The following is a 22,550-nucleotide window of genomic DNA, read 5'->3' as shown; positions in this document are numbered from 1 at the left end:
ATTTGGAATTTCAGATTTGCCAGGTGAAGGCTCCTGCTGCCTTCCAGGCTGGCTGCAGGGGATGGGTGGGACTCTGTGAATCTGTGGCAGAGCACCCAAGGGTGATGCTTTTGGGGAAAAAGTCTCATATTTCTTCAATCTTGGGGGGGAAAATCTGCAGGAAATAGATTTGTAGGGAATTCTCCAAGCCTGACAGAAGGCTCACACTGTGTGCAAACCTTGAGATAAGGAATGCTGACTTAGAAATGCCATGGGATAGGACAGACATTGCTGAGAGAGAATGGAACCAGAAGCAAGTTTCAAAGGATGGCCTTGCAAACAACACCGGATACTTTGGAGAAATGGAACTATGGAAGATGCATTTTAGATGATTGGCTTTAAGGCATTTACAGCACGGTGTGATGTGGGAATCCAGGGCTTCCCTCTGGCTGCCCTGGCAGGTCTGGGACCCTGGCAGGGGTCAGGAACCCCCCTGGACAGAGCCCCCAGAGACACTGTCTGTGATCTCTGTCCATGGAAAAGAGTTTTCAATCCTACAGGATCAATTACCAGCTCTGAGTGTTTGATATAAGTAATTAAGTGTGGCACGGGTGCAAAAGTAAAATTTTAGGATTCTAGATTAGGGCTCCAAAGGGGACAAGATGGAGGAAATTGGGTGTGCCTTGTCCTTTTTCTCCTTCTTCATGCCCTCCATGTTTCACTGTGGTGTTGGCATTTTTCTGTTGGTTCAGGCTGGGGACACACTGTCCAACGTAGGTGACAGATATTGGCACGTTATTGTAAATCCAGCACAGGCAGTTTGTGGTATTTTATGTTTGTACCATCCCACTGAGGGCAGAAAAACACAGACTTTTTACAATCTCAGGATCATCAATAACTCAGATTCCAACAGTGTGACAAAAGCTGATAGGCCAAGAGACACTTATAATGTCATTAGGAAATAGCTGGTTTCTGATTGTGATGGAGTGAATTATAACATCTGCATTGTCTCACCCTTCTCATAGACTGAAAATGGAATAAAAGTTTTTAAAACACCGCTCGGTTGCTCCAGCTGTGAGTCAGAACAGGGTTCAATACGACAAAGAGAAAAATCAAAGCAAAAACTACAAACAGGCTTGCAAAGATTCTCCTAGTCTGGAGAATTCCACTGGGAGAAATGCATTGGAGCAGGACAGCGTGGGGTTAAAATAGAGGTGATTGGAGTAAAAGATAGGTAAAAATATAGGTGATTGGTGTTAAAATATAGGTAAAATACAGGTTAAAATGTAGGTGATTGGTGTTAAAATATAGGTAAAATACAGGTTAAAATGTAGGTAAAAATGATAGTTAAAATATAGGTAAAAATAGAGCTAAAATATAGGCAAAATATAGGTGATTATTGTTAAAATGTAAGTTGAAATATAGGTTAAAATATAGGTAAAAATATAGGTGATGGCTATTAAAATATAGGTTAAAATATAGGTGATTGGTGTTAAAATATAGGTAAAAATACACGTGAAAATATCAGTTAAAATATAGGTGATTGGTGTTAAAATATAGGTTAAAATATAGGCAAAAGAGAGGTGATTGGTCTTAAAATATAGGTAAAATAGATGTGAAAATATAGGTGATTGGTGTTAAAATATAGGTAAATATATAGGTAAAATATAGGTGATTGGTCTTAAAATATAAGTGAAAATGTAGGTAAAATATAGGCAAAACATAGGTGATTGGTGTTAAAATATAGGTAAAATAGATGTGAAAATATAGGTTAAAATACAGGTGATTGGTCTTAAAAGATAGGTGATTGGTGGTAAAATATAGGTAAAATATAGATAAAATATAGGTAAATATATAGGTGATTGGTGTCAAAATATAGGTAAATATAGGTTAAAATATAGGTAAAAATATAGGTTAAATATAGGCAAAATATAGGTGATTTCTGTCTTTTTGGGGGGGATTGATGACTTTTTTTGGGGGTTTGATGTATTTTGTGGGGGTTTGATGTCTTTTTGGGGTGATTGATGTATTTTTTGAGGGGATTTATGACTTTTTAGAGGGTTTGATGTATTTTTGGGGGGATTTATGTATTTTTTGGGGGGGATTGATGTCTTTTTTTGGAGGGATTGTTGTCCTTTTTGGGGGAATTGATGATTTTTTGGGGGAATTGATGACTTGGGGGAATTGGTGACTTTCTGGGGGGATTGATGACTTTTTGGGGGGTATTTATGTCTTTTGGGGGGGGATTTATGTCTTTTTTGAGGGGTTTGATGTATTTTTGGGTGAGATTTATATCTTTTTGGGGCTGGAACTCTGTGTTCCAGCCATTTAAAATAAATAAATTTATTTATAAATTTGTTATTAAATTTATTATTAAAATAAATAAATTTATCCCGCTTTCAATCTCAGAAAAAAAGTAATCCAGATGTTATAATTCACACCATCACAATCAAACCCAGCCATTTCCTTATCCCAAAACACTATAAATGTTTTTTAACCTGTCAACATTTACCACACCACACAATAAATGCCTTAAAAGCAATAATCTAAAACCCCTCACAAACCCTACTGCATCTTTCATAATTCCACTTCCCTGAAGCATTTCATCTTATTTATAAAACCATCTTTTAAAACGTGCTTTCTAACTCCATTTCTCTTCCAACAACATCCATCCTATTCCATAATATTTCTAAATCAACATTTCTTATCTCCAAGTTTACAGAATTGCAAAATCCTCCCTTGCCTGCCAGGAAAAAAAAAAGCAAAACCAAAAAACCCTAAAAAACAACAACAACAAAAAAACCAAACCAAATATAGAATGGTTAAATACAGCAAGTCTGGGCTTATTTTAAATTAACTTTTCCATATTCAGCTCTGCAGCTTTCCCCTGTAATTAAAAGGGTGAGGAGCTTCCTGTGCTCTGCAGCCAGAAAATGATTTTTTGCTTTTTCAAATTTGAGATCCATTTTGAACATTTGAGATTTTTTCCCTCCAAAAAAAAAAAAAAAAAGAGTTTTTTCTCAAAAAAAGTTGAGATTTTTCTTAAAAAAAAAGTGAGTTTTTTTTTTTTTTGAGATTTCTCCGAACAAATTTGAGATTTTTTTTTTTTTGAGATGTTTAACCTCAAATGAACCTCTAATTTGAGGTTAATTTAGGTTTATTCCCTAAATTCCTCCCATGTCAGACTGTGACAGCCCCGTGTTCCCAGGGAAATCATTAACCAGGATTTTCCTGGGAAGTGCCTGGGCTCCACCTGGCACATTCCAGCTGCCTTTTGTCCTGCCAGGGAGATGGTACAACTTCCTGCCTGCTTCCCTGACCTCATCCTAAACCTGAGAGCTCCAAAATCCCAAACCTGAGAGATCCAAAATCCCGAACCTGAGAGCTCCAAAATCCCGAATTTGAGAGATCCAAAATCCCAAACCTGAGAGCTCCAAAATCCCAAACCTGAGAGATCCAAAATCCCAAACCTGAGAGATCCAAAATCCTGAACCTGAGAGCTCCAAAATCCCAAATCTGAGAGCTCCAAAATCCCAAACCTGAGAGATCCAAAATCCTGAATTTGAGATATCCAAAATCCTGAATTTGAGAGCTCCAAAATCCCAAACCTGAGAGCTCCAAAATCCCGAACGTGAGAGCTCCAAAATCCTGAACCTGAGAGATCCAAAATCCTGAACCTGAGAGATCCAAAATCCCAAACCTGAGAGCTCCAAAATCCTGAACCTGAGAGATCCAAAATCCTGAAATTGAGAGCTCCAAAATCCCGAAATTGAGAGCTCCAAAATCCCAAACCTGAGAGCTCCAAAATCCCGAACCTGAGATCTCCAAAATCCTGAACCTGAGAGATCCAAAATCCCAAACCTGAGAGATCCAAAATCCCAAACCTGAGAGATCCAGAATCTCGAACCTGAGAGCTCCAAAATCCTGAACCTGAGAGATCCAAAATCCCGAACCTGAGAGCTCCAAAATACCGAACCTGAGAGCTCCAAAATCCTGAAATTCAGAGCTCCAAAATCCCAAATCTGAGAGCTCCAAAATCCCGAACCTGAGAGATCCAAAATCCCAAACCTGAGAGCTCCAAAATCCCGAACCTGAGAGCTCCAAAATCCCGAACCTGAGAGATCCAAAATCCCAAACCTGAGAGATCCAAAATCCCGAACCTGAGATCTCCAAAATCCCGAACCTGAGAGATCCAAAATTCCAAATTTGAGAGATCCAAAATCCCGAACCTGAGAGCTCCAAAATCCCGAACCTGCGAGATCCAAAATCCCAAACCTGAGAGCTCCAAAATCCTGAACCTCAGAGCTCCAAAATCCTGAATTTGAGAGCTCAAAAATCCCAAATCTGAGAGCTCCAAAATCCCGAATTTGAGATCTCCAAAATCCTGAATTTGAGAGCTCCAAAATCTCAAATCTGAGATCTCCAAAGTCCCTGGTTCCCTGCACTTCATCCTGACTTTGAGATCTCCAAAATCCCAAATCTGAGATCTCCAAAGTCCCAAATTTCAGATCTCCAAAATCCCTAATCTGAGCTCTCCAAAATCCCTGGTTCTGTGCACCCCAATCCCCTGGGGCTGCACGTCCCACCTTTGAGGGCTTCACCTGGTCCCATGCACCCCGTTTCCCCAACCGTGTGCACCCCAAAATTCCCTGCCTCTGTGTACCCCAATCCTCTGCATTGCTGTGTCCTGTTCCCCTGGCTCCCTGCACCCCAAATCCCTGCCTCAGGGTGTCCTGTTCCCCTGGCTCCCTGCACCCCAAACCCCAGGCTCAGGGTGTACCCAGTGCCCCGGTTCAGTGCCCCCAATGCCTGTACCCCAACCCTCAGCCTCCCAACACCCCCAATCCCTCTGGCCTGGTGCTCCCCAATCCCCACGGCTCTGTCAACCCCAATCCCCCAGCCCTGTACACCCTAACCCCTCACGCTCCCCAATCCCCAATCCCCAGCTCACTGCTCCCCAGTTCCCAGGCTCCCCAGGCGTCCTGATCCCACAGGCTCCCCAATCCCCATTCCTGGTTCCCCAATACCCGTTCCCAGCTCCCCAATTCCCTCGCTCCTGGTGCCTCTTCAGGCTCCCCAATCCCATTCCCCAATCCCCAATCCCCATTCCCGGCTCCCCAATCCCCATTCCCGGCTCCCCAATCCCCCCACTCCCTGTCCCCCTCCAGGCTCTCCAGTCCCCTCGCTCCCATTCCCGGCTCCCCTGTCCCATTCCCGGCTCCCCAATCCCCTCTCTCCCATTCCCGGCTCCCCAATCCCATTCCCGGCTCCCCAATCCCCTCTCTCCCATTCCCGGCTCCCCAGTCCCCTCTCTCCCATTCCCGGCTCCCCAATCCCCTCTCTCCCATTCCCGGCTCCCCAATCCCATTCCCGGCTCCCCAATCCCCTCTCTCCCATTCCCGGCTCCCCAATCCCATTCCCGGCTCCCCAATCCCCTCGCTCCCATTCCCGGCTCCCAGTCCCCTCGCTCCCGGTGCCTCCAGGCTCCCCAATCCCCTCTCTCCCAATCCCGGCTCCCCAATCCCCTCGCTCCCGGTGCCTCCAGGCTCCTCCCGCGCCGCTCCCGGCAGGAAGCGGCCGGATCCAGCCGTGCCGGGGCCGCCGCCCGCCGCCCGCGCTGCCTGCGCCGCGGGCCCGGTGAGTGCCGGGGGGCCCGGGGGGACTCGGGGGGCGCGGGTCCGGCCGGTCCGGCCGCAGCGGGGCGGCCCCGGTGCTCCCCCGGGCTGCAGCCGCCCCGCTCCGCTGCCTGCCCGCCCGGGGGCCGCGGCTCGGTGCCGGGCGGGGTTCCGGGGGAGAAACGGAGCGAGGGAAGCAGCGAGGAATGAATGGGGCTGCCCCGGGCCGGGCCGGGGGGTTCGGGGGTCCCCCCGGGCCGGTGCGGGGGTGGGTGGCACCCCGGGATGCTTGGAAGTGCCGCTGGCAGCGCCCTCTGGGGTACCCGGGGCTGGACGCGCCCCGCGGTGCCGGGAGGAAGGGCTGGTTCCCCTTTTCCCCGCCGAGACACGGGGAGCCCGCCCGGCCTTCCTGCGGGCCGCGGGGGCACCCCCGGTCCCAGCGCCTTCCTCCCGGCCAGGATCGGCCCGAGCCAGTCCTCGTCCCTTCCTTCTGTCAAGTGTTGTGCCCCAAATCCTCATCCCTTCCTCCTTTCCGGTACTGCACCCCAAATCCTCATCCCTTCCTCCTTTCCGGTATTGTACCCCAAATCCTCCTCCCATTATCACCCCAAGTCCTCGTCCCTTCCTTCTGTCAAGTATTGCACCCCAAATCCTCATCCCTTTTTCCTCCCAGTGTCACCCCAAATCCTCATCCCTTCCCTCTGCAAAGGATTGCACCCCAATTCCTCATCCCTTCCTCTTTTCCGGTGTTATACCCCAAATCCTCATCCCTTCTTCCTTTCCGGTATTGTACTCCAAATCCTCCTCCCATTATCACCCCAAGTCCTCGTCCCTTCCTTCTGTCATGTATTGCACCCCAAATCCTCATCCCTTTTTCCTCCCAGTGTCACCCCAGATCCTCATCCCTTCCCTCTGCAAAGGATTGCACCTCAATTCCTCATCCCTTCCTCTTTACCGGTATTGTACCCTAAATCCTCATCCCTTCCTCCTTCCTACAATCACCCCAAATCCCTTCCTCCTCCCAGTAGCTCCCCAAATCCCTTCTTCTTCCCAGTATCACCCCAAATCCTCATCCTTTTCTCCTCTCAGTATCACCCCAAATCCTCATCCCTTCCTCCTTCCTAACATCACCCCAAATCCCTTCATCTTTCCAGTATCACCCCAAATCCTCATCCTTTTCTCCCAGTGTCACCCCAAATCCCTTCTTCTTCCCACTATCACCCCAAATCCTCATCCTTTTCTCCCAGTGTCACCCCAAATCCCTTCTTCTTCCCACTATCACCCCAAATCCTCATCCTTTTCTCCCAGTGTCACCCCAAATCCCTTCTTCTTCCCAGTATCACCCCAAATCCTCATCCCTTTTTCCTGCCAGGTGTCATCACCCTGAATCCTCTCCCCTTCCTAACCCCAAACCCCACACCCTGAACCCCCAGTAGGATTTGGGGCCGTGCCCCACCTTTGCCCACCCCAGCCCCGCAGAGCCCCAGGTCAGGCGTTGCTGCTGCACACCCACAGCTTGAGCCAGGCCTAAAAATAATCCTGAGCTCAGCCTGGCTCTTGGCTCGAGGGGCACAGCGGGGGCTGACCCGGACACCCCCATAAACTTTAAATATTTTACCTAGTTTCCTGCTTGTAAAATAATCTTTCTTTAGCTCACTTAGGGAGAGAAGTCTTGTTGATGTGGAGACTTTTTTGGCAGGAAGGAAAACATTTCTCTGGTTTCCCACAGTTTGTTTGGGGGCTGTGTTCACTTCTGGGGCGTTGTTTTAAAAAGGTAAAAGTTCTCATTACCTATCTCTAAAATTATCTTCATCTCTAGGAACAGAGATCTTTATGTTTTTCTTCCTGAGGGTGCAGGGTCTCATCCCATTTTTCTTTTTCTCTGTTTAAACTTCTCATGGGATCACAGCTGCTTTAACATCTTTGCTCAATATTCATTCGAACCCTTCATCTCCACATAGTTTCACGTGTTAAGGGAAAAATAATCCTTTTCTCTGTGCCTTACAAGAGGATTTCAGCCCTAAAATCAAGGCACCTCCTCCCCCCCTCCCACCTGGGACTTCTTTTCCATCGATCTCGATGTCTCCTCGTTCCTTCCTCTCAGCCGGGGGAGGATTGAGGCACGAGGAGGAAATGGGGTCAGGGACTAGGGGAAACTGAGGCACAGCGGGGAAACTGAGGCACAGGGAGTGGGGAAACTGAGGCACAACGGGGAAACTGAGGCACAGGGAGTGGGGAAACTGAGGCACAACGGGGAAACTGAGGCACGGGGAATGGGGGAAACTGAGGCACAACGGGGAAACTGAGGCACAGGGAGTGGGGAAACTGAGGCACAACGGGGAAACTGAGGCACGGGGAATGGGGGAAACTGAGGCACAAAGGGGAAACTGAGGCAGAAAGGGAAACTGAGGCACAAAGGGGAAACTGAGGCACAGGGAATGGGGAAACTGAGGCACAACGGGGAAACTGAGGCACGGGGAATGGGGAAACTGAGGCACAACGGGGAAACTGAGGTACAAAGGGGAAACTGAGGCACGGGGAATGGGGAAACTGAGGCACAGGGAATGGGGAAACTGAGGCACAACGGGGAAACTGAGGCACGGGGAATGGGGAAACTGAGGCACAACGGGGAAACTGAGGCACGGGGAATGGGGAAACTGAGGCACAAAGGGGAAACTGAGGCACAGAGAATGGGGAAACTGAGGCACGGGGAATGGGGAAACTGAGGCACAACGGGGAAACTGATGCATGGGGAATGGGGAAATAGAGGCACAAAGGGGAAACTGATGCATGGGGAATGGGGAAACTGAGGCACAACGGGGAAAGTTTCCCCATTCCCCATGCCTCAGTTTCCCCTTGTGCCTCGGTTTCCCCCATTCCCCTTGTGCCTCAGTTTTCCCCATTCCCTGTACCCATTTCCAACTTGTGCCTCAGTTTCCCCATTCCCTGTACCCATTTCCACCTTTTGCCTCAGTTTCATCTTGTGCCTCAGTTTCCCCTTGTGCCTCAGTTTCCCCCATTCACTGTGCCTCAGTTTCCCCTTTGTGCCTCAGTTTCCCCCCGGGATCTGGGCTGAGCCGCCCTCCAGCGCTGCCGTTTCCCAGTTAAAGGGGATTTAGGGAACGGGGCTGGAACTGCACCCCAGGAAAGCCGGGCTGTGACCCCACAGATGTGGCAGCGCTGTGACCCCACAGATGTGGCAGTGCTGACCCCACAGATGGGGAAGGGAAGGGAAGGGAAGGGAAGGGAAGGGAAGGGAAGGGAAGGGAAGGGAAGGGAAGGGAAGGGAAGGGAAGGGAAGGGAAGGGAAGGGAAGGGAAGGGAAGGGAAGGGAAGGGAAGGGAAGGGAAGGGAAGGGAAGGGAAGGGAAGGGAAGGGAAGGGAAGGGAAGGGAAGGGAAGGGAAGGGAAGGGGGAAGGGGCTCACGTGGATTCCCTGAGGCAGGGCCACCACCTCCGGAGCTGCCAATCCCCGGGATCCCTGGGAATTGATGGTGTAGGATCCCTGGGAATGGCTGCTGTGGGATCCCTGGGAATGGCTGCCCTGAGATCCCCGGGAATGCCATGGGATCCCTGGGAATACTGTGAGATCCCCGGGAATGCTGTGAGATCCCTGGGAATACTGTGGGATCCCTGGGAATGCTGTGGGATCCCCAGGAATGCTGTGGGATCCCCAGGAATGCTGTGGGATCCCCGGCCTGGTTCCCTGCCCTCACTCCGTGTCCCTCCTTCCCAGCGTTTCCTCGTGTTTTCCCGCAGCTCCGGCTCTGCAGAGAGAATCCTCCCGCCAGGATTCCCGCTCCTGCTCCCTCATCCGGCTTCTCTCGTGCCAAGGATGCCCTTCCCGCTGCTCATCCTGGCGCTGGGCCTGGCAGGTGAGTGGGGCTGGTGTCCCACTGGCACTGGGATGGGACTGGAATCATTCCCAGGGCACTGGGATGTGCTGGGATCATTCCCATGGCACTGGGATGTGCTGGAATCGTGCCATGGCACTGGGATGGAGCTGGAATCATTCCCAGGGCACTGGGATGAGCTGGAATCATCCCATGGCACTGGGATGGGGCTGGAATCATCCCATGGCACTGGGATGTGCTGGGATCATCCCATGGCACTGGGATGTGCTGGAATCATTCCCATGGCACTGGGATAAGCTGGAATCATTCCCATGGCACTGGGATGTGCTGGAATCATCCCATGGCACTGGGATGTACTGGAATCGTGTCATGGCACTGGGATGTGCTGGAATCATCCCATGGCACTGGGATGTACTGGAATCGTGTCATGGCACTGGGATGTGCTGGAATCATCCCATGGCACTGGGATGTACTGGAATCGTGTCATGGCACTGGGATGTGCTGGAATCATCCCATGGCACTGGGATGTGCTGGAATCATTCCCATGGCACTGGGATGGAGCTGGAATCATCCCATGGCACTGGGATGTGCTGGAATCATTCCCATGGCAATGGGATGTGCTGGAATCATTCCCAGGGCACTGGGATGTGCTGGAATCATCCCATGGCACTGGGATGTGCTGGAATGATTCCCATGGCACTGGGATGTGCTGGAATCATCCCATGGCACTGGGATGTACTGGAATCATTCCCAGGGCACTGGGATGAGCTGGAATTTGCTGTGCCACCCCGGCTGTCACCGTGCTGCAGCACTGGTGCCACCTAGCGCTGCCAGCCTGGCCAGGGCTGGCTCCTCCTGGGGACCGTGTCCCCACCGCCGCCACCCGCCGGCCTGTCCCCCTGGGGACAATTGGGCTCCGTGTCCCTGAGCAGGTTTGGGTGCCCCTGGCAGCTCCTGGCAGCTGCAGGTGCCCCAGTTTGGTTCCAGATGTGGGACTGTCCCCCTTCCAGCAGGGTGGCATGGCCGGGGACAATCCTGAGGTGCCACCTGCCCACGTGTCCCTTCCATGGGCATCCCCTGGTTTTCTTGGATGTTATCCAGGTTTGGATGTTCCTGGCAGCTGAAGGTGCCCCTGGTTTGTCTGGGATTGTCCCACCTCCATCAGGGTGGCATGGCTGGGGACAGTCCTGAGATGCCACCTGCCCACATGTCCCTCCCGTGGGCATTGCTTGGGTGTTATCCACGTTTGGGTACCCATGGCAGCTCCTGGCAGCTGCAGGTACCCCAGTTTGGTTCCAGATGTGGGACTGTCCCCCTTCCAGCAGGGTGGCACGGCTGGGGACAATCCTGAGATGCCACCTGCCCACGTGTCCCTGCCACAGGCAGGAGGGAGGGATTCTCTAGATGTTGCAGCATTTTTCAGAGAAAGAGGACATGAGTTATGAGATTTGAGCTGCTCCAGTCTAGGCCTCAGATTTGGGCCTTGTGAGGCCTTCAAGCCTCTGATGCAGTTAGAAATTCAGAGCTTGTGGCGCAGATAGAAATAGTGTTAAGGTGTGGTGGGGACCACTGGGCTGTCTGGGTGTGAATTAGTATAGGGTTTATAGTGTAAGGTGTAGGCTGTTTTAAGGAAAAGGTAAACAATATTAGTTTGCCAATCAGAGTGTCTTTGTTTTTGTAAACTATGTGGAAGCTTATATAAACTACCACCTTATCTTGAATAAAGAGAGAACGTTTGATTAACCAAGGGAGAACGTTTGATTAACCACATTGGTTCAGACCTGCGTTTGTCCTGTCCAGCTTCCCGTTTTTCTGAGATTCCCTGGCTTTTTCTAGCTTTTCTCAGGTGGGGGATCCAGCTGAGGTTCTCCTCATCCCAACGTGTCCCCGTGCCCTCCCGCAGGTGCCATGGAGATCCAGGTACCAGAGGAACCCGTGGTGGCCCTGTTTGGCCAGGACGCCACCTTGCTCTGCTCCTTCTCCCCCGAGGCCAACTTCAGCGTGGCGGAGCTGAGCCTGATCTGGCAGCTGACGGACACCAAGCGCCTGGTGCACGGCTTCTCCGGGGGCCGCGACCTCCTGCAGGACCAGGGCCGGGGCTACGCCAACCGCACGGCGCTCTTCTACGACCAGCTGGCCCTGGGCAACGTGTCCCTGCTGCTGCGCCGCGTGCGCATCGCCGACGAGGGCAGCTTCACCTGCTTCGTGCGCGTGCGCGACTACGACAGCGCCGCCCTCACGCTGCAGGTGGCGGGTGAGCGCCCCGAGGGGCACCGGGGAGCTCTGGGATGTTGGGGAGCCTCCCCGAAATGTGAAATGTTCCCCCGGTAGCGCTATCTGCTGAGGGTGTTGTCGTGGGGATGTCTGGGATGGCAGGGAGCCTCAGCTGAGGGTGGGTTTAGTCACATCCCCGTCCTGGCTGGGCCTGCTCCCAATCCCAGTCCTCACTCTGGTCCCCTCTTGTCCCCAAAATATTCCCTGGGCAGTGCCCTGCTGAGGCTCCTGGCTGCGGGGCCACCTCAGCCAGAGGGAGCCTCAGCTGAGGATGGGTTTAGCCCCGTCCCAATTGGGGCTGGCCCCGCTCCCCATCCCAATCCTTGCTCCTGTCCCCTGCAGCACCTCCCCAAAATATTCCCTGGGCAGCGCCATCCTCTGAGGGTCCCACTGCGGGGACGCCTGGGCCGGCGGGGAGCCTCAGCTGAGGATGGGTTTAGCCCCATCCCAGTCCTGGCTGGGCCTGCTCCCAATCCCAGTCCTCTCTCCTGTCCCCAAAATATTCCCTGGGCACTGCAATCTGTGCCCCGCTGAGGCTCCTGGTTGTAGGGCCACCCTGGGCCAGCGGGGAACCTCAGCTGAGGATGGGTTTAGCCCCGTCCCAATTGGGGCTGGCCCAGCTCCCGATCCCAATCCTTGCTCCTGTCCCCTGCAGCACCTCCCCAAAATATTCCCTGGGCAGCGCCATCCTCTGAGGCTCCTGTCTGCAGGGCCACCTTGGCCAGTGGGGACCCTCAGCTGAGGATGGGTTTAGTCACATCCCAATCCTGGCTGGCCCTGCTCCCCATCCCAATCCTCACTCTGGTCCCCTCTTGTCTCCTGCTGCACATCCCCAAAAAAATCTCTGGGGAGTGGCAGAGAGGGGCCACCTCAGCCAGCAGTGACCCTCAGCTGAGGATGGCTTTAGCCCCATCCCAGTCGTGGCTGGTCCCACTCCTGATCCCAATCCTCACTCCAGTCCCCCCTTGTCCCCTGCTGCACGTCCCCAAGATATTCCCTGGGCAGTGCAATCCGTGCCCTGCTGAGGCTCCTGGCTGCGGGGCCACCTCAGCCAGAGGGGACCTCAGCTGAGGATGGGTTTAGCCCCATCCCAATCCTGGCTGGCCCCACTCCCCATCCCAATCCCCACTCTGGTCCCCTCTTGTCCCCAAAATATTCCCTGGGCAGTGCGATCCGTGCCCTGCTGAGGCTCCTGGCTGCGGGGCCACCTCAGCCAGTGGGGACCCTCAGCTGAGGATGGCTTTAGTCACATCCCAATCCTGGCTGGCCAACTCCCCATCCCAATCCTCACTCTGGTCCCCTCTTGTCCCCAAAATATTCCCTGGGCAGTGCGATCCGTGCCCTGCTGAGGCTCCTGGCTGCAGGGCCACCTCAGCCAGCAGTGACCCTCAGCTGAGGATGGCTTTAGCCCCATGCCAGTCCCCACTCCCCATCCCACCCTCACTCCTGTCCCCCTGTTCCCCCAGCTCCCTACTCCAAGCCCAGCGTGCACCTGGAGCCCAGCAAGGACCTGAAGCCGGGCGACGTGGCCGTGGTGACGTGCCACACGTCCGGTGGCTACCCCGAGGCCAGCGTGCTGTGGCAGGACGGCCACGGTGCCAACCTGACCGCCAACGTCACCACGTGGCAGGTGGCCAACGAGGAGGGGCTGTTCGAGGTGCGCAGCGTCCTGCGGGTGCTGCTGGAGCCCGGCGTCACCTACTCCTGCCTGGTGCTCAACACCGCGCTGCGCCAGCACGGCCACGCCTCCGTCACCATCACGGGTGAGCACGGGCACCTGGCACTGCCACACACACAGGGGGGCTGGGGAGGTGGCACTGCCACCCAGAGCCGGACAGGAGGGCTGGGGAGGTGGCACTGACACCCAGAGCCAGCCAGGAGGGCTGGGGAGGTGGCACTGGCACCCAGAGCCAGCCAGGAGGGATGGGGGAGGTGGCACTGACACCCAGAGCCAGCCAGGAGGGCTGGGGAGGTGGCACTGGCACCCAGAGCCAGCCAGGAGGGTTGGGGAGGTGGCATTGTCACTCAGAGCCAGCCAGGAGGGCAGGGGAGGTGGCACTGACACCCAGAGCCAGCCAGGAGGGTTGGGGGAGGTGGCACTGGCACCCAAAGCCAGCCAGGAGGGCTCTGGAGGTGACACTGACACCCAGAGCCAGCCAGGAGGGCTGGGGAGGTGACACTGGCACCCAAAGCCAGCCAGGAGGGCTGGGGGAGGTGACACTGGCACCCAAAGCCACATGGGAGGGCTGGGGAGGTGACACTGCCACGCAAAGCCAGCCAGGAGGGCTGGGGAGGTGGCATTGGCACCCAGAGCCACCCAGGAGGGTTGGGGAGGTGGCACTGCCACACACAGCAGGTGGGCTGGGGAGGTGGCATTGGCACCCAGAGCCAGCCAGGAGGCAGCAGGGGAGGTGGCACTGGCACCCAGAGCCAGCCAGGAGGGCTGGGGAGGTGACACTGGCACCCAGAGCCAGCCAGGAGGCAGCAGGGGAGGTGGCACTGGCACCCAGAGCCAGCCAGGAGGGCTGGGGAGGTGACACTGGCACCCAAAGCCAGCCAAGGAGGCATTGGGGGAGATGACCATGGTGGCACTGACACCCAAAGCCACTCAGATGGGGCTGGGGAGGTGACTGTGGTGGCACTGCCACTCAAAGTCAGCCAGGAGGCATGAGGGGAGGTGATCGTGGTGGCACCACAGAGGGCTGGGGGAGGTGGCCGTGGTGGCAGCGAGGAGGGTTGGAGGAGGTGACCGTGGTGGCACCCCGGATATGGGCTCACCCCAGATATGGGATCTCTCCAGATGTGGGATCACCCTGAATGTTGGGATCACCCCAGATATGGGCTCACCCCAGATATGGGACCACCCCGGATATGGGATCACCCTGGATATGGGATCATCCTGGGTGTGGGGGTCACCTTCAATGTTGGATCACCCTGGGTGTGGGATCCCCTTGGATGTGGGGTCACCTTGAATCACCCTGGGTGTGGGGTCGTCCTCAATGTTAGATCACCCCAGATGTGGGATCACCCTGGATGTTGGGATCACCCCAGATACAGGATCCCCCTGGATATGGGATCACCCCAGATGTGGGATCACCCTAGATGTGGGATCACCCCAGATACGGGATCCCCCTGGATATGGGATCACCCCAGATGTGGGATCACCCCAGATACGGGATCAACCCAGATGTGGGATCACCCTGGATATGGGATTGCCCCAGATGTGGGATCACCCCGGATATGGGATCCCCCTGGATATGGGATCACCCCAGATGTGGACTCACCCTGGATATGGGATCACCCCGGATATGGGCTCCCCCCAGATGTGGGCTCCCCCAGATGTGGACTCACCCCGGATATGGGCTCCCCCAGATGTGGGCTGCCCCAGATGTGGGCTCCCCCAGATGTGGGCTCCCCCAGATGTGGGCTCCCCCAGATGTGGCCTCCCCCCAGATGTGGGCTCCCCCCAGATGTGGGCTCCCCCAGATGTGGGCTCCCCCCGATGTGGGCTCCCCCAGATGTGGGCTCCCCCAGATGTGGGCTCCCCCAGATGTGGGCTCCCCCAGATGTGGGCTCCCCCAGATGTGGGCTCCCCCGCCGCGGGCTCCGCGGCATTCCCGGCTGCTGACCCCGGCGCTTTCCGTCCCTCCCGCAAGGCCAGCCCCAGGCGTTCCCGGCGGTGGCGCTGTGGGTGACAGTGGCCCTGGCCGTGTGCGTGGTGGCCCTGCTGGCCGTGCTGGCCTTCGTGTGCCACCAGAAGGTCCGCGAGAGCTGCCGGGAGGACGCGGCGGTGGCAGGTGAGTCCCGGGAGGGGCTGGGTGGCACCGCTGGCACCGGGGGTGGCACCGCTGGCACCGGGGGTGGCACTGCCACGCCTGTCCCCTTCATCTCCGGGATCCTTTCCCTCCTCCCTCTCCCCTTTTTTGGGGCCACATTCCACATTTTTATGGGCTGGTGTTTGACCAGAGTGGGATTTGTTCCCCAAAAAGCTCCCAGAACGCCTCCGCCACCCTCAGGAATGAACTTTTTTCCATGGATTTTGTTCCCAGTTTCTCTTGGAAATGACATTTTTTGCCATAGTTTTTTCCCATGGATTTTGCTCTTAGTTTCTCAGGAATTGCCTTTTTTCTATTTTTTCTCCATGGGTTTTGCTCCCAGTTTCTATTGGAAATGACTTTTCTTCCATGGATTTTTTTTCCCATGAATTTGGCTCCCAGTTTCCCTCAGGAATGACCTTTTTTCCATGGATTTTGCTCCCAGTTTCTCTCTGGAATTACCGTTTTTCCATGTATTTTTTACAATGGATTTTGCTCCCAGTTTCCCTCAGGACTTGCCTTTTTGCAATGGATTTTGCTCCTAGTTTCCTTGGGAATTGCCTTTTTTCCATGTTTTTTTCCCATGAATATGGCTCCCAGTTTCCCTTGGGAATTGCCTTTTTCCCATGTTTTTTTCCATGGATTTGCTCTCAGTTTCCCTCAGGAATGACTTTTTTTTTCCATTTTTTCCATGGATTTTGCTCCCAGTTTCTATTGGGACTGTCCCTTTTTCCATGGATTTTGCTCCCAGTTTCTATTGGGACCGTCCCTTTTTCCATGGATTTTACTCCCAGTTTCTATTGGGAACGTCCCTTTTTCCATGGATTTTGCTCCCAGTTGCCCTCTGGAATTGCCCTTTTCCCATGGATTTTTCCCATGGATTTGCTCCCAGTTTTTATTGGGAATTACCTTTTTTCCATGGGTTATTTCCACGGATTTTGCTCCCAGCAACAGCAGCAGGGGGTGGGAAGGGGCCTCTCACTTTGGGGCATCCCAAATTTTGGGGGATCCAGGGATCCCCCACGGCTGTCCCTCGGAGCTGGGGCTTTTCCTGCTGGGATTTTCGGGAATGTGCCACCCTGGAAAGGACGAGGGGCACCCCCAGAATCCCGGGAATGGGGTTCCCACCTGGGGATCCTTCTTTTCCAGGGCCAGAGGAGCGGGATGAGGAGGGGGAGGAGCCCAAGACAGGTGGGTGCCCCATCCGTATTCCCGATTTTCTGAGATCCCTGATCCTGGATAAACCCCCCCATTCCCTAATAAACCTCCTCATTCCTTATTAAACCCCCACATTCCTTAATAAACTCCCACATTCCTTAATAAACCTCCTCATTCCTTAATAAGCCACCCCATTCCATAATAAAACCTCAAATTCCTTAATAAACATCCTCATCCTTAATAAACCTCATTCCTTATTAAACCCCCCCATTTCTTAATAAACCTCCTCATTCCTTATTAAACCTCACTATTCCTTAATAAACCTCCCCATTCCTGAATTAAATGACATAATTCCATAATAAAACCTCCCAATTCCTTAAGAAACCTCCTCATTCCATAATAAACCTCCCCATTCTTCAATAAAATCTCCAAATTCCCAAATAAAACCTCCCAATTCCTCAATAAAATGTCAGAATTCCATGATAAAACCTCAATTTCCTTAATAAAATCTCCCAATTCCTTAATAAAACCTCCCAGTTCCCAAATAAAACCTCCCAATTCCTCCATAAAATGGCAGGATTCCATAATAAAGCCTCAAATTCCTAAATAAAATCTCCCAGTTCCTTAATAAACCTCCCCATTCCTGAATTAAACCTCCCCATTCTTTAATTATATTACAGAATTCCATAATAAAGCCTCAAATTCCTTAATAAAGCCTCCCAATTCCTTAATAAACCTCCCCAATCCTCAATTAACCTCCCCATTCCTCAATAAAATCTCCAAATTCCTAAATAAAACCTCCAAATTTCCAAATAAAACCTCCCAATTCCTTAATGAACCTCCCCATTCCTTAATAAAATCTCCAAATTCTGAAATCAAATCTCCAAATTCCTGAATAAAACTTCCCAATTCCCAAAGAAAACCTCCCCATTCCTTAATAAAATGCCAGAATTCCTTAATGAAACCTCCTAATTACCAAATAAAACCTCCCCATTCCATAATAAACCTTCCAATTCCTTAATAAAATCACAGAATTCCTGAATAAAACCTCCCAATTCCTGAGTAAAATGATAAAATTCCTGAATAAAACCTCCCAGTGCCTTAATAAACCTCCCCATTCCTCTATAAAATCTCCAAATTCCTGAATAAAACTTCCCAATTCCCAAATAAAACCTCCCAATTCCTCAATAAAATGGCAGAATTCCATAATAAAACCTCAAATTCCTGAATAAAATCTCCCAATTCCTTAATAAACTCTCCCAATTTCCAAATAAAACCTCCCAATTCCTCAATAAAATGACAGAATTCCTTAATGAACCTCCCTATTCTTTAATAAAACCTCCAAATTCCCAAAGAAAACCTCCCAATTTCTGAATAAAATGACAAAATTCCTGAATAAACCCTCCAAATTCCCAAATAAAATCTCCCAATTCCCAAATAACACCTCCGAATTCCTTCATGAAATGCCAGAATTCCATAATAAAACCTCCAAATTCCATAATTTTCCAGCATCAGCAGCTCCAGAATGTTCCTAGGGACGAAACCCTTGGAATTCTGCAGGGAAATTGGGAATGGGGGTCGCTTTTGGGGTTTATCCCCCCCAAAAAAGGGATTTTGGAGCCATTTCCTTGGGAATGGGATAGGATTGACCATGGGATATTTTCATTTTTCCTTTTCCCAGCTCTGCAGCTACTGGAAAACACGGAGAGCAGAGAGGGTGAGTGGATGTTCCTGGAAAATCCGGGATAATTCCCTTTTTCTCCCAAAATTCCGCCTGGGAAACATTCCTTGGGTTTTGGGGGGGATTTTCCCATTTCCTATTTTCATTTCCTCATGGGTTTTCCATCAGTTTATCCCAGATTATGGTTTTCCATTTGCTGTTTTCCCCAATCTTCCCAGTTTTCCTCAGTTTTCCCCAATTTTCCCCAGCTTTCCCCACTTTTTCCTGGTTTTTCCCAGTTTCTCCCAGTTTTCCCCAATTTTTCCCAATTTTCCCCAGTTTTCCCCAATTTTCCCCACTTTTCTCCAGCTTCCCACAGTTTTCCCCAATTTTCCCCAGTTTTTCCAAGTTTTCCACATTTTTCCCCAGTTTCTCCCAGTTTCTCTCAGTTTTCCCCAATTTTCCCGTTTTTCCAAGTTTTCCCCAGTTTTCCCCAGTTTTTCCCAGTTTTTCCCAGTTTCTCCCAGTTTTCCCCAGTTTTCCCCAGTTTTCCCCAGTTTTCCCCAGCTTCCCACAGTTTTTCCCAGTTTTCCCCAATTTTCCCCAGTTTTCCCCACTTTTTCCTGGTTTTTCCCAGTTTCTCCCAGTTTTCCCCAGTTTCCCCCCATTTTCCCCAACTTTCCCCAGTTTTTCCCAGTTTTTCCCTATTTTTCCCCAGTTTTCCCCAATTTTTCCCATTTTCCCCAGTTTTCCCCAGTTTCTCCCAGTTTTCCCCAATTTTCCCCAGTTTTTCCAAGTTTTCCACAATTTTCCCCAGTTTTTCCCAGTTTTCCCCAGTTTTTCCCGATTTTTCCCCAGTTTCTCCCAGTTTTCCTCAGTTTTTCCCAATTTTTCCCCAGTTTTCCCAATTTTTCCAGTTTTCCCCAGTTTTCCCCGGTTTTTCCCAGTTTCTCCCAGTTTTCCCCAGTTTTTCCCGATTTTTCCCCAGTTTTCCCCAGTTTCTCCCAGTTTTCCCCGGTTTTCCCAATTTTCCCCAGTTTTTCCCAGTTTTCCCCGGTTTTTCCCAGTTTCTCCCAGCATCCAGCAGCTCCTGCCTCCCTCATCCCTCCTTTTCCCGGCCCCTCTGGGGTGGAGAAAAGCCTCCCCACACCCAACCCTGGAAGGAATTTGGGGGTTTTTTGGGTTTCTGTGGGTTTTTTGGGATGACGGGAATTGCTGGTGTTGGAAAAGGATTCGGAGTTTTCCCAGCCTGAAAAAGGATGCAGAGATTTCCAAGTGTGGAAAAAGATCCAAGGATTTTTCTGAAATAGGATCCAGAGTTTTCCAAGCTGCGGCCCCAGTAATCCATGAATTTATTAATTTATCAATTTATCAGTTTCTCCATTTGATAAATCATTGATATGTATCATTGATACATAATCAATGTATCAATGTACCAATTTATTAATTTATTAATCCATTAATCTATTGCTTTATCCATCCCATCCCGACGTTTTCCCTTTTCCCCACCCAGGTCGGGAGCAGGAGATCGATTGACGGCAGCGGGGCCCGGAGCCCGGCCCCGCCCACGTGTCCCCGAGGAGGTGACACCCCCGGGACAGTGACACCCCCGGGGTGGTGACACTGCTGGGGTGGTGGCACCTCCAGGACAGTGACGCCTCCTGGGGCAGTGACACCCCCAGGGCAGTGACACCTCCAGGGTGGTGACACCTCCAGTCCAATGGCACCCCTAGGATGGTGACACCTCCAGGACAGTGACAGCTCCAGGCTGGTGACACCTCCAGGGTGGTGACACCTCCAGTCTGGTGGCACCCCCAGTCCGGTGACACCCCTGGAGTGCCCCGGAGGGAGGACCCAGTTCTGCCGTCCCCAATCCCATTCCCGTTCCTCGCCTCCCATCCTTCCCAGGAAAGGTGGGGTGAGGATCTGTCCGGTGTCCCCTTGTCCCTCCGCGTGTCCCGGTGTCCATCCCGGGGGGACATTCCCCGTTCCCTGCTCCGAGGCCGCTCCGGGGGGCTCCGGGAGCCCTTTCCCCACACTCCTTCTCCCGCTCTGGACGTCCCTCCGGGCTCCTCCTGGCCTTAAACGCCAGATCCCGGCGGGTCCGAACGATCCCGGGCCGATTTTGGGAAGGGGGCACCCGCTGGCCGGGTGAGGTCCTGCTGTGGGGACACTCTGGGGACATCCCCAGCTCGTCATTCCCGTGGGATTGGGGGCTCTGGGCGCTGCCGGAGCGTCCCCAGAAGGCCCCGCGGGCTCCTTGGGTCGAGTCCTTCTTCAGGATCCGGGATCGGGACGGTTCCTCGTGCCTTGACAAATAAATTCGGGATCGTGTTGGTCGATCCTTCCCAGCTCCGGTCGATCCTTCCCGGCTCCGGTCGATCCTTCCCAGCTCCGGTCGATCCTTCCCGGCTCCGTGCGCTCTGTGGGGTTTGGCCGGGAACGGTGAAAGGGTCGGGATTCCCAGAGGAAAAAATTCCCGGGGCCTGTTGGAGCCCTGGCATGAGGGGGAAAATCCCCCAGGGACACCCGAGCTGGCTCCCAGATTAAATCCCGAGTGGGAATTCCTGGGGATCCGTCCCAGTGGGGTGGGAATTGTTGGGAATCCTTCCCCATGGGGTGGGAATTCCTGGGGGATCCGTCCCGATGGGGTGGGAATTCCTGGGGGATCCGTCCCAATGGGGTGGGAATTCCTGGGGGATCCTTCCCCATGGGGTGGGAATTCCTGGGGGATCCTTCCCCATGGGGTGGGAATTGTTGGGAATCCTTCCCCATGGGGTGTGAATTCCTGGGGGATCCTTCCCCTGTGGGGGATGTTTTTTGGATGTCCTGCCCTGAGCTCTGCATCCCGATGGGAGAACATTCCCAAAATCCAGCCCGGGAGAAGCGCGCCGGCCTCGGGCTGGGATGGAGAGGGACGGACGGTGGATCCATGCCGGGATTTGGTCTCCAGCCCGAATGAAGAGAGGCTCCGCCCCTTACAGCCACACCCACCTGGCCACACCCACACGACCACGCCCTCGGATCCCCCCTGCCCGCTCCTGCTGCTCCCTGGGGCCTCTTTCAAGGGCTGTGGGGAGCCCCCGTGGGGCCATCTTGGCCAACCATGGGGCCGTTGGGCCAACCATGGGGCCATGTTGATCAGCCATGGGGCCATCTTGGCCAACCATGGGGCCATTGGGCCAGCCATGGGGCCATCTTGGCCAACCATGGGGCCATGTTGATCAGCTGTGGGGCCATCCTAGCCAGCCATGGGTCTATCTTGGCCAGCCATGGGGCCATCTTGGCCAAGCATGGGGCCGTTGGGCCAGCCGTGGGGCCATCTTGGCCAACCATGGGGCTGTTGGGCCAGCCATGGGGCTGTTGGGCCAGCCATGGGGCTGTTGGGCCAGCCATGGGGCTGTTGGGCCAGCCATGGGGCCATCTTGGCCAAGCATGGGGCCATGTTGATCAGCCGTGGGGCCATCTTGGCCAGCCGTGGGGCCGTTGGGCCAGCCATGGGGCCATCTTGGCCAACCATGGGGCTGTTGGGCCAGCCGTGGGGCCATCTTGGCCAACCATGGGTCTATCTTGGCCAGCCGTGGGTCTATCTTGGCCAGCCGTGGTGCCATCTTGGCCAGTTGTGGGGCCATCTTGGCCGGCCATGGGGCCATCTTGGCCAGCCATGGGGCCATCTTGGCCAACCATGGGGCCATCTTGGCCAGCCACGGGGCCATCTTGGCCGGCCATGGGTCTATCTTGGCCAACCATGGGGCCATCTTGGCCAGTTGTAGGGCCATCTTGGCCAGCTGTGAGGCCATCTTGGCCAACCATGGGGCCATCTTGGCCAGCTGCAGGGCCATTGGGGCCAGCCATGCCCCCCTCATCGTCCCGGCACCGACTGCGGCCCGCGAGGCTCTCCCGGCCGTGTCCTCGTTGTTGTCCCTGCCCCTGGATCCCGCCGGGAGCCGGGGACGTGCCGAGCCCGCTCCGGGCCGTGCCGTACCGGTGCTCCGGGCTCTGCCCGCCATGCCCGGTGTCCCGGTGGGGCCGGGCAAACAAAACTGGGATATTCCCATGGGAATCCAGGATGCTCCCAGGCTGCTCCTCCCCAGTGTGCCCAAAAAATAAAATCGCAATCAGATCCAGCAGGATTTGGGGAAAAGCTCGTTTCGCCCTGCTCAGGTTGGGTTACATCGAGCAGAATTCCGCACATC

General features: G+C 53.5%; 1 protein-coding gene across 2 annotated transcripts; it reads left to right on the top strand.

Annotated features, from left to right (window-relative positions):
* Window positions 1-5,502: 5,502 nt before the first annotated feature.
* On the top strand, window positions 5,503-20,698 carry CD276 (CD276 molecule). 2 transcript variants are annotated; one of them, XM_041718418.2, is made up of 8 exons: window positions 5,503-5,616; window positions 9,353-9,468; window positions 11,351-11,701; window positions 13,188-13,484; window positions 15,378-15,518; window positions 16,686-16,727; window positions 18,376-18,411; window positions 19,868-20,698. In XM_041718418.2, exons 2-8 carry the CDS (start codon window positions 9,429-9,431, stop codon window positions 19,888-19,890), a joined length of 930 nt encoding a protein of 309 aa, XP_041574352.1. In that variant the 5' UTR covers window positions 5,503-5,616; window positions 9,353-9,428; the 3' UTR covers window positions 19,891-20,698. The 2 variants fall into 2 exon arrangements, with proteins under 2 accessions (XP_041574352.1, XP_072790063.1); XM_072933962.1 differs by lacking the exon at window positions 5,503-5,616 and adding an exon at window positions 7,341-7,368.
* Window positions 20,699-22,550: the final 1,852 nt, after the last annotated feature.

Source organism: Taeniopygia guttata, chromosome 10 (assembly GCF_048771995.1).
Source record: "Taeniopygia guttata chromosome 10, bTaeGut7.mat, whole genome shotgun sequence".
Lineage (NCBI taxonomy): Eukaryota > Metazoa > Chordata > Aves > Passeriformes > Estrildidae > Taeniopygia > Taeniopygia guttata.
Note: the sequence above shows the minus strand (reverse complement) of the source record. Positions and strands in the feature narration are given on the sequence as shown.